The sequence below is a fragment of the Sceloporus occidentalis genome, unplaced genomic scaffold, assembly GCF_023333645.1.
Source record: "Sceloporus occidentalis isolate IW3139 unplaced genomic scaffold, rSceOcc1.0.p SCAF_3, whole genome shotgun sequence".
NCBI lineage: Eukaryota > Metazoa > Chordata > Lepidosauria > Squamata > Phrynosomatidae > Sceloporus > Sceloporus occidentalis.
In genome coordinates, this window is record NW_028316983.1 from 166,642,111 (window position 1) to 166,654,204 (window position 12,094).

At 37.6% G+C, this 12,094-nt stretch overlaps 1 protein-coding gene across 2 annotated transcripts in view; it reads right to left on the minus strand.

Moving 5' to 3' along the window:
• The window catches only part of JARID2 (jumonji and AT-rich interaction domain containing 2), a 245,075-nt gene that overhangs the window by 61,974 nt on the left and 171,007 nt on the right, over positions 1 to 12,094 (minus strand). For both annotated transcript variants that reach the window (XM_089516789.1, XM_089516790.1), the window contains exon 4: positions 963 to 1,132. In XM_089516789.1, the coding sequence (XP_089372915.1) occupies positions 963 to 1,132 (170 nt within the window). The remainder of the gene's footprint in view (positions 1 to 962; positions 1,133 to 12,094) is intronic.

A 12,094-nucleotide genomic window follows, 5' to 3' on the forward strand; every position in this document is an offset into this window, starting at 1 on the left:
TGCTAGTGTTTGGGAGACATTGAGACTTCTCTGTCAGAAGCTCTGAGGCCACAATAGACTACAATTCCCAGGATTCCCCAGCACTGAGCAGTCTCAAACTGGACCATTTCCTCAGTATGGATGCACCTGGGGAGGAATTCTGGGCACTGCAGTTCAACTACGTTTGGAGGGTTATGTGACTCCCTGTCAGAGATAGCTCTGGGGCCACAGTGTACTACAATTCCCAGCATTCTCCAGCACTAACCCAGGACAGTTAAATCACTCTCGAACTGGATTCTTTCCTCAGTGTGGAACTCTGGGCATTTCAGTCCAGCTATGTTTTATTTCTGCAGTGTATTTTGGACCAGAGACAAGGTGACTAGACATCCTCCTCCTTTCCCAGGACATGTCCTCTTCTGTCAAATTTCAGAATGTCTTCCATTTTGATCATGCCTAAGAAACATGCATTTATATTCACATTTTAAAAAAATCATCAATTTTTCGTGTGTCCTCCATTTATTAAGACGGTGTCCTCCATTTGAAAATGCTGTCCTACATTTGTCCTACATTTGTCCCGGTTTGGAGGTCCTGGCTTATGGCAACCCCTAAGTTACAAGTATGGTTGGTGGGGACATGCAGTAGGGCCTTCTCAGTGTCTCCCTCTTAGTTGTGGAACTCCCTTTCCTAGGAAGGTTAGAATAGCTCCCTTCTTGCTGTTCTTGCACTGGCAGGCAAATATTTCTTTACTGAGACAAGTTTTGGAATCTTTTAGGGAAAGGCTTTCAAGAAGGTGCTGCATTATTTAAAACTGTACCTTTGTTAACTGCTTTTTATCTTTTTAGGTGTGTATTTTACCATTTCTCAGACTTATCTCAAATGTTTGTGGCTGGAGGTAGTTTACATCTAGGAGAAATGGTTGCAGAGAGACTTTCTGGCAGTGTTGTTTCCTAGATCAGTATGATAGCAGCAAAGGCCTCACTTACCTCGAAGACAGAGAAATGTTAGGAAATCTTCTGTCTTGGGCTTCCTTTTGGAGAGATCAGAAATCTGTGTAGCTGGAGGGGGCAATAATGGCTCCACTATCTTTATTGGAGTTGTGCTGGGGCTGTTTGGCTGAGACTGAGCAAACTTTCTTTGTGCTTGCAGCCTTGGCCTAAGAAAAATAGAAGAAAACAAAATGCAATTAGGAGGAAGGAAGCAGAGCAATAGATGTGGAAAATTAATTTTGAGGTGAGACAAAGGGCAAGATCTCAGACTAGTGCCTATACAGCCTTCTGATAAACATGTCAACTATTCTGTATGCTTCTAAATAAAGTAATTGGTTATAAATGTCAGAAATACCAACTCATTTTTTTTAAAAGAGAGATATAAAACAGCTTATATAAAAGTTTCATTAAGAGAGGGAGAACAAGAAATGGACAATGGGAACAGACTACAACATTGCATTGTTCGTTAAAAGTTCCCTAATTTTTGAAGGGGATGAAATTAATTTGTGTTGGAAACTAAAACAAGAATAGGAGAAGAATAAAAAAACAGGCAAAAGCAGGACATCTGTTAACAGTTAAATTCAAAAGTAAATCTTACTAAGAAAACAATGTTGGTGCCTACATTTTTAATTTTTTTCAGTAATAGTAGCAATTTTTTTTTCAAATTTCTTGGATTGTTTTTAACTCTAATGCACTACCAATGGCTCATTTTAGTCCCCAAGATGCACTCTTACAGAGTGCAAACAGAAAAGGGCGCACAAAGTTAAGTAATGTTATGTCATTGTGTGACATTAGCTGTTGTCACACTGTACAATTAATATAGAGTGTGATATCGCTGTAACTGTCAGGGCTCCATCTTACGGAACCCTGGGATTTGAAGTTTGTTATGGCACCAAAGCTCTCGCTAACAGAGAAAGCTAAATACCTCACAAAACTTACAAATCCCAGAATTGAGCCATGTCAGTTAATGTGGGGTCAAACTGCATTGAGCAGCCCTTGTTATATGCGCAGTCAGACTCCAATAAAACATTGTCCCCAAATTTCAGCCATTCAACACTTGGTCTTATTTTTTTTCTTTTTTTTTAATTTTTATTTATAAATACATCTTACAATACAAACATCTAAAATTCTATCCCATTCGAACCTACATTAACATAACACTCATATACATAACCCAAAAACACAAAAGCACAGGAACAAAAAATACATTTTTCCATCCATTCGCATACATCTAACATAAAACATAAAACACTGTGACTTCCCTTGGTCAATCCTTGAACCGTTTCATTTTTCATTATTCCTGCATATCTTCAATTTCCTTTCATCTTTCTGTTTTCTCTTCACATGAATACATTATTTCTACTCCTTTTTACAAATTTAACTTCCGTTGTTTTCCGTACTTCCACACTCATCTATTTTTTATCTAATTTTATCAATTTTTCCTCATTACTTTAAATTTCATTCTGTATGTTTGGCCATTTTTTCCTTATAAATACATACAATTTTTCCCAATTATTTGTATCAGAATTTTCCCTTCCTTCCAGTTTCTCTGGCTCCTTTTTGTTTTCAATTAGTCTCTTTGAAATTACTGTATATCCGCTTCCATCATATCTAATACTTTGTTCATCCATTCCTCAGGCTTAATGTCTTTTTTAATTTTCCAATATCTGGCATATATCAATCTAGCAGCCGTCAACATATAAAAGATCATTTTGCCAAACTGTTTTTCCACTTTTTCTTCTATCATATTAAGTAGTAAGACTTCTGGCCTGAATTGTAATTCTATTCCAATTATTTCTTTAATCTCCTGTTTTATCATTTTCCAAAATTCTTTAGCTTCTGAACACTCCCACCACATGTGAAAAGGTACCTTTTTCCTTAACACATTTCCAGCATTTATTTTGTCCTTTTCCATATATTTTGCATAATTTATCAGGGGAGAGATGCCACCTGTATATTATTTTCAGATAATTCTCCTTTATATCCTGACAGGTTGTATATTTAAGTCTTTTTCCCAAGGATATTTCCCATTGTCTTAGTTCCAATGGTTTTTTACAATCCTTGGCCCACCTTATCATATTATCTTTTATTCTATCTCCTTCTAAATTATATTCCAGAAGTTTTTTATATACTCTGGATAACATTGCCGATTTCCCCCCCCAATATAATTTCTTCTAAATTTGTCAGTGTTCTGGTGAAATTACTTGCTTTTTTGTCAGTTCTAAATCTAGCCACCAATTGATGGTATAAAAACCATTCACATTTATGTCCTTCTGCTCTGATTTGTTCTAATGGTTTCATATCAAAGTTTTTTCTATTACCTTTTAATATCTCTCCATATGTTAACCAATCTTCCTTTTTTTGACAATCTGTATTAAACAGTGCCTCATGGGGGGATAACCACATTGGAGTAGCAGAACAAATCCATCTTTTATATCTCTCCCATATTCTATACAATGAAGCTCTTACAAAATGATTTTTAAAGTCTACATTCACTTTCACTTTCCCATAAAACAAATACGCATGAAATCCAAATCTAAGGTCGTGTCCTTCTAATTTCAATAATTTCTTGTCTTCCAATTTTAACCACACACTCAACCATTCTAATACACTTGCTTCATAGTATAATCTTATGTTAGGGACAGCAAACCCTCCTCTTTCAGTTGCATCTTGCATATAACTTTGTTTTATTCTTGGTCTTTTCCCCTCCCATATAAAATCAGATATCTGTTTTTGCCATACCATGAAAAGTTTATCTTTCTTAATTACTGGGATCGTCCGAAACAGAAATAATAATTTAGGTACTATAGTCATTTTCACAGCTGCGATTCTCCCAAGAAGTGATAATTTTAAATTTTTCCATTCTTTCATTTCCTTCTTTATTTCTTCCCATTTTTTTCCATAATTATTTCGAATTAAGTCCAAATTTTTGTTAGTGATTGTTATTCCCAGATATCTTGCTTTTCTTACAATACTGAAACCCGTCAAGTCTTTTATCTTCATTTCTTCTTGTCTCATTATATTCTTTGTGATCACATTTGTTTTTTCTATATTTATTTTTAAACCCAAAATTTTTTCAAATTCTTTTATATTTTCTATCAAGGGTGGTATACTATTTATCGGGTCTTCTACTGACACCGCAATGTCATCTGCAAAGGCACGCGGTTTATATGAATCCCCCTTTAAATTAATCCCTTTAATTTCTTTATCATCATTTATTCTCCTTAGAAAAACATCTAAAGTGATTACAAATAATATAGGAGAAAGGGGACAGCCTTGCCTTGTCCCCTTCATTATCTCTATAGATTTAGTTTTACTTCCGTTGATTATTATATTCGCCGATTGTTTACTATAAATAGCCTTTATCCATTTAAGAAATTCTTCTCCTATACCAATTTGTTGCAAAATAATTTTCATCAATGTCCAATCTAGATTATCGAATGCTTTCTCGAGGTCCAGTAGGATCAAAGCTAATTTTTTTCCGTTATGAATCTCGAAAAATTCTATTGTATCTATTATTTGTCTTATATTATCCTTCAATTGTCTACCGGGAACAAATCCACACTGATCTTTCGATATTATATTTTTAAGCATTGTTTTCAATCTTTTAGACAATATGCTCGCAAAAATTTTGTAATCTTCGTTCAAGAGCGAGATGGGTCTGTAACTATTTAAATCTTCTTTGTTTTTCCCTTCTTTTAATATTAATATTACATTCGCCTCTTCCCATGTCGGTGGCATTCTTTTTCCTTTAATGTTGTTTATAGTTTGTAATAGTGGTACCCTTAACTCCTCCTTAAAGATTTTATAATATTTTGTTGTGAATCCGTCCGCTCCCGGACTTTTATTATTTTTCAGACCTTTTATTGCCTCCCCTAATTCTTCTTGTGTTACGGGATTTTCCAACTGTTGTTTTATTTCCTGGTCTATTTTAGGGATCTTACATTTGTCTAAGTATGTTTCTATATTATCCTTTTTAAGATCTTTAGCTTTATAGAGTTTACTGAAATACTGATAAAAAATCTCTTTTATTTTTTTTTGTTGAGTAAAAGTTTTCCCATCTTTTTTTATTTTTGTGATCATGTTCTTGTCTCTTTCTTTTTTCAATTTCCAGGATAACCATTTACCTATTTTATTTGCTCCTTGAAATTGTTTAGCTTTAATTCTTTTCATTATTTTAATTGTAGCTTCAGAATTTTCTATTGAATATTGTTTTTGTAATATTTTTATTTCCTGAATAATTTCCTCTTTTTTATTTGAATCTATCAATTCAATTTCTTTTTGCTTTATTACATCTGTTATACGATTTAATTTCTCTCTTTTTTTCCTTTGTATTTGTTTATGTTTCTGAATAAAAAAGCCTCTCATAACGGCCTTAGCCGCATCCCAGACCATTTCTATTCCCACTTCTTTATTTAAATTTTCTGCAAAGTATTGTTTAAGCATTTGTTTTGCTTCTTTTACAATATCTTCTTTTTCCAGTAGATAATCTTGTAGCTTCCAGTTATAGTCCGATTCTATAATTTTCAAATGAAGACTTATGGGATTATGACCTGAGTGCGTCCTCACAAGTATATCCACCTTTTTTGTTTTTGGGCATAACGCTTTGGATATTAAAAAGAAATCTAGTCTAGCAAAGGACTTATGTCTCTCAGAAAAGAAAGTAAATTCTCTATTTTCTTCTTTTTTATATCTCCAGATATCCACCAAATTTACCAATTTCATCAATTTGAAAAAAGAATTAGGCAATTTGCCTTGTCTTTGTTTGATTCTTTTAGTAGACAATCTATCTAACTGCGGGTCTAAGACCCCATTGAAATCACCACAGAGAATAATATCCTTCCCAATGTATTGCAAGAGTCTTTCCCCAAGTTCCTTGTAAAATTTAGCTTTTTTTTCTTGAGGAGCATAAATTGCAACTAAAACTATTTCTTTACCATGTATATTAAGTTCAATTCCTAAATAAAAACCATTTGCATCATTAAATAATTCTTTAGCGCCTATCTTTTTCCCAACATAAACAACAATTCCTCTCTTTTTCTCTTTAAATGCTGAAATAAATTCTGTTCCTAATTTTGAATTTCTTAACAACCTTCTGTCTTTATTTCTTACATGCGTTTCCTGCAAAATAACAATGTCATAATTTAATTGATTAATCTTATGAAAAATTTCCTTTCTTTTCTTTTTCTCATTTAAACCTTTTACATTCCAAGATAACAAACTTAAATCTTTAAAACTAGACATTTGATTTCTCCCTTAATCTATTTATTTAAGTTCCTCTTCTTGTCCTTCTTTTTCGTTGCTTTCTTCTCCGCTCTCACTTTCCTCTCCTTCTCCCTCTCCTTCCAATGTTCCTTTTTCTCCTTCTTTGCTCTCTTTAGTATTTGTAGGGTTGTCCATATTATTTTCCTCATTTTCTTTATTTGCAGATCTTAATTTTTCTTTATATGCTTTAGAGTCCTGTCTCTCTGTGTCTTTCTTAATCTCCTTGCTGCATTTTTTCCAAAAGTCTTTAGCTTTTTGTACGGAGTTTAATTTGAACCATTTTTGTTTAAAGAAAACAGAAAGACCTTCTAATTTTTCCCATCTGTACATTATACCATGTTTATTCAACAAAACAGTCAAAAATTTTTAATTCTCTCTCTTCCTCAAAATTCTTTTTGGCACATCCTTGTAAATTTTTAATTCCTCTTCCCCTACAATAAGTGATTTCTTGTAGCTCATTTCCAAAATCAAATCTCTCATTCTTTTTCTCAAGAAGTAAATAACTATGTCCCGAGGCCAATCTTTTTCTTTGGCTATTGCGGAGTTCAATCTGAACATTTTATTGATTTCCCAATGAAGATCTTGTACTTGCATTTCTGTATATTCTGCTAATATTGGTATTAAACATTCATATAAATTTTCTCCTTTCTCTTCTTTCAACCCTCTTATTTTCAGACAGTTTTCCCTTAATTTATAATCTTCTATTGCTTTTTCATCTAATCTTCTTTCCACCTCCTGTTTATCTTTGTCTTTCATTTTTAACACTTCCTCCACAATATTATCTGTTTTTTCCTCCAAGTTGGATAATCTTTGCTTAGCATTATTCATATCTTTCGTTAGGTCTTCTAAGGATTCTCTTATCTCTGATAATTCTGATCTAAAGTCTTGTTTTATATCTGCTCGCAGAGTTTTTATCTCTTTTTTCATATTTTGCTCTAGATCTGCTTGCATTTTCATTTGCATTTTCCTCATTTCTTCTAAAAGTAATGTTTGGTCAAAAGACTGCCTCCTCTGTGTTTGTTTCTGTATTTGAGTTGTAGCTGTAAAAGTTCTTGACGCAGCCATCTTAAAGGCTCCTCTTTTTCCGAAACAATCTGGTTAGGGTAAGTTTTATTCTCTAAATGTCCTCTGCAGTTCTTTTAAACAGAAGGGAAAAAAACCCCAAGGAACTAGGATGTCCTCCAAACTTGCAGTCCTCCAAGTTTCCTTCTATAAATATCCTCCACAGTCCTTTTTAACAGAAAACACTAAGGCTCACAGATGTCCTCCAAACTTGCAGTCCTCCAAGTTCCCTTCTCTAAATATCTTCTGCAGTCCTCTTTAACAGAAAAGACTAAGGCACGAGGATGTCCCCCAAACACACAGTCCTCCAAGTTTCCTTCTCTAAATATCCTCCGCTGTCCTCTTAAACAGAAAAAAAAACCCAAGTCATGAGAATGTCCTCCAAACTCGCAGTCCTCCAAGTTTTCTTCTCTGTCTATCCTCCACAGTCCCCTTTAACAGAAAAGACCAAGGCACAAGAATGTCCTCCAAAAACACAGGCCTCCAAGTTTCCTTCTCTAAATGTCCTCTGCCGTCCTCTTGGACAGAAAAAAGCAAAATGCGAGGATGTCCTCCAAGCACATAGTTCTCCAAGTTATATCTCTAGATGTCTTTCACAGTCCTCTTAATCAGAAAGGAACAGGCATGAGAATGTCCTCCAGCCACACAATCCTCCCAATTCCTTCTCTAAATGTCCTCCGCTGTCCCCTTAAACAGAAAGAAAGAAACAAGGCAGGAGGATGTCCTCCAAACATACAGTCCTCCAAGTACACCGTTACTCTGCTCCTTAGGTCTACTTCTGTGCCTTTTCTCTTTCTCCTTCCCTTTCTTTCTTTATTTCTCCTAGTTCCACGCTTCTCTGGTGTCTGTTGTTTTTCTTTAATTTATTCACCAGCTATAGTTTCCCACTTTTACTTCAAAGCATGAATATCAATCCTTTTAGAGTTCTCCATGCACCTCTTTCTGCTTCTTTAGTATCTTTTAATTGGTCTAATTAATATTCTCCATCTGTTGGCCCCCTAATCTGAGGGCATTTCTTAAGACTTTCTTTTGGAACTTTCTCCTTTCCTTTTTCTTGTTTCCTTTTCTCTTTTCTCCCAGCGTTCCACCGCTTTCTTTCACCCTCTTCCCTTCCTTTTTAATTCTTAATGTCCTCTTATTCTTTTTCTGCCTGTGAAGCGCTCCCTTTCTGAACCAAATACTGTTTTCGGTTTTAAGGTTGACCTTAAACTTAATTTTGTTGCTTCTTTATAAATAAACTTGAAAATAAAGAGGGCGTTTGGTGTTGCGGATAGTCCGCTCTTGCTGCTTCTGCTCTGCTGGGGGTTTTCCCTTTGGCTTCCACACTTTCCCTAAGAGCCTCCAATTCTCCAGCCTCCGACAACTGGGGAACTCTTCCAGCTAGGGAAGCTGCTGCGGGACCCACTAAATCCTCTGTGACAAGAAGATATATCGACACTCACCCCTTTGTTGTTGCAGGGGTTTTTTGCTGTTTCCTTTCACAGAGCAGAGCTGCATTCCTCAGAGCTCCTTCAGAATGCTGCTAACACCTAGCCACGCCCACCAGGAAGTTGAACACTTGGTCTTATAACATGTGTCATTTAACAACATAACAACATTTATTTATAATAAATACATGACATGTGAGTGTATCCTATGCCAGTGTGTATCATACAGAACACAGAAACTAATTTGTAGGGCTGCATGACAAAGTTTTTCTTCCATGGGAATTAACAATACAGTCGGCCCTCCTTATACACGGATTTGCCATGTGCGGATTTGAGCATACGGGCATGGCAAATCCGGGGAAATTGTCCCCAATGGCGGCGCGCGTGCACACATGCTGCCATTGGGGACAAAAGTCCCTCTCCTCCCTCCTACCTATCTATCTATCTATCTATCTATCTATCTATCTATCTACCTACCCTCCCTCCCTCCCCCTTCCCTACCTGCTCTGTCGCCACGCCACCTCCTCCTCGCCACCGCCTCCTCCGTTGCTGCGGGAAAGGCCGGGTGCTGCTCATGGAGGCCAAGAGGCCTCCAGGCTGCCCCCGGCCCTTCTTCCATGGCGGCGGCGAGGAGGACGAAGCTTGCCCTCGTCCTCCTCGCCCCCGCTGCGGAAGAAGGGCCAGGGGCAGCCTGGAGGCCTCTTGGCCCCCAAGCTGCCCCTGGCCCTTTAAGACCAGTGGTGGGAGCGAGGAGGACGAAGCCAGGCCTCATCCTCCTCACCCCTGCCGCGGAAGAAGGGCCGGGGGCAGCCTGGAGGCCTCTTGGTTTCCATGAGTAGCAACTGGCCTTTCCTGAGGCGACGAGGAGGAGGCACGGCGATGGAGCAGGTAAGGGAGGGAGGAGAGGGACAAAAGGGACTTGAGCATACATGGATTTTGGCATACGCGGAGGGGGGGGGTCCGGAACAGATCCCCCGTGTATACCAAGGGCCCACTGTACTAGCATTGGAAGAAGCCACATTATATCTCTGCCATACAGAAAGCCAATCTGAATATTAGCAAGCATCGAGGGATGTGGCAGCGTGGAAGCAGCTACACAATCACTGCAACATAAAAAGGAGGAAAGAAGAGGGAGATAAAAAATGTGGCAGCACCTTTAAGGCTGTTTTTTATATTTGCTTGAGCTTTCTAAGGCCAGTTCTTTGGATACAATGCCATGGGGTATTGTATGTAGCATAGAAAATTATCTTTTCTATCACAAAGAACCACTAAATAATGTAATCTTATCTAATTATCAAGATGACAATTTATTGATGATAGATAACTTAATAATGATTAGATAAATACTACTGTGTGTTCAAAACAATCCAGAATACAAATAGCAGGACAGTAGAAACTCAGATAATGTCCTCTGTAACACCTTTGACCTGCTGGAGACCTTCCTTGAAATTAGATTTCTTTCAGAGCCCACCCAACTCAGTCCAATTATGCACATTAACCACAGGAATCTCTTCCTGGTCATAGGATGACTGGAAATCCCACAATCCCTGATTCACTAATGCTGTTGGTTTTTGTTAAGAGTTGTGCCATCTCAGAAACCAGCGCCAAGTTCATGTCATTCTACCAGCCGAAAATGAGCACTCTGCTGGTTTCCCTCCAAACTATTGTCATTTGCATAAATGCTCTCAAATTGTCCCTTCAAACACGCCCAGTGCGAATTACTGTGTGTTTATTCACATTTTTTTTTACTTCCCACAAAATGCAGCACTATATCAAGCATCAGCTATAGTTCTCCACAGCAGAACTATTTTTACCTCAATTAGGCCTGCAAAACTCTCCTGGTAGAGGAGGAAGAGAACAAAATAGGGAAGGTAAGAGAAAGCAGAAAGGTTTCTAAAACATCTAGATGTATATTAGCTATACTCTACAGACATTAGCCAGTCTTTTAAATTATTACTCTCCCCCTTCAGTCAGAGGTTAAGCAGATGATGCATCTGAGAAAGCCTAAGCAGTCCCACTGAGCATTTGCCTGGTGAGATTTGTGCTTTGTTTTCTTTCTTTTCTTTTTTAAAATGAGCATGAGCAATAGGAATTCTGACAGAGAAGTCTCAAATTCTTAGGTATGGACCTAAGAGGTAAAGTGTGACTCGCTGAAAAAAGAAGAGACAAAAAAGAGGATGGGTGAAAGCTCCAGTCCTTCACAGCAGAGCCAGAATTTAATTCCAGCCAAACTTCAGTCTTCTTCCATGCAGCATGCCAATCTGAAAATTAGCGAGCATCAAGGGATGTGGCAGCATGGAAGCAGCTACACATGCGTCTGTCGTTCAACTGCAATTATTTTAGGTGGTCTGCTCTGTGCTGCACCATCAAGGGAGAGGTGATATAGATGTGATGCAGGACAGGGCCTTCTCAGTGGCACCGTCAAATGTCAAGGTCCCCTTCCCCTGTCCAAATCATTAAGGCATTTTTATTTTGCTAGGAAGAATGCAGTGGCTTAGTGGTTAAGACATCAATTCAGATGATCATAAGGTTGGAAGGTTGGCAGTTTGAGGCCCAAGTGCCACGTGATGGGGTGAGCTCCCGTCACTAGTCTCAGTTTCTGCCAACCTAGCAGTAGCAAATGTAAGTAGATAAATAGGTACCACTTCGGTGGGAAGTGATCTGTGCAGTTACGCTGGCCACATGACCACTAGACAATGCTGGCTCTTCAGCTTGGTAATGGAGATGAGAACCGCCCCCTACAGTCAGTTACAACTAGACATTCAAGGGGAAACATTTACCTTTTAGGATTTTATTACATTTTTAATCTTGATGACAATGGTTTCTGGTTTAACTGTTTTATCATGCATGAATCACATTTAACTTATCTGCTTTTCACTATGGAGTTGAACTTATTTGCCATTACAAAATCACCAATGTTTGTAAGCATAAATTTGTAAAAGAAACAATTGTGGAACTATCAATCTTTGCTCACTGAAACACCTTTCTGTAGCTCTTTTCTATTCTGAATGGGTGCAAGACAGAGCTTAGTCCATAACCATGAGAGGTAGATATGTGCTTTAAAAATAAACCAACATTCTCAAATGCCAAAGTTCCAATCCAACACAGAAAGGGAACACACACAGCCTTTGCAATAGCCTGGAATCATCAGGACAATATGATTTAAAACAGAACATCTTACTCAGCCAAGATGTATTCTGCACAGGAGGTTAGCTTAGATGATTAAAACGGCCTCTTCGGTGGCCTTCAGTCTATGAAATTATATCAGGCTGGAGGATCAGATCTCTTCTCATACCATGGAGATATTTATAGTATATAATAACATAAATGGTTCAGTCACTAATGGGCACCCATCAACTGGAGGAGCACGCAGCT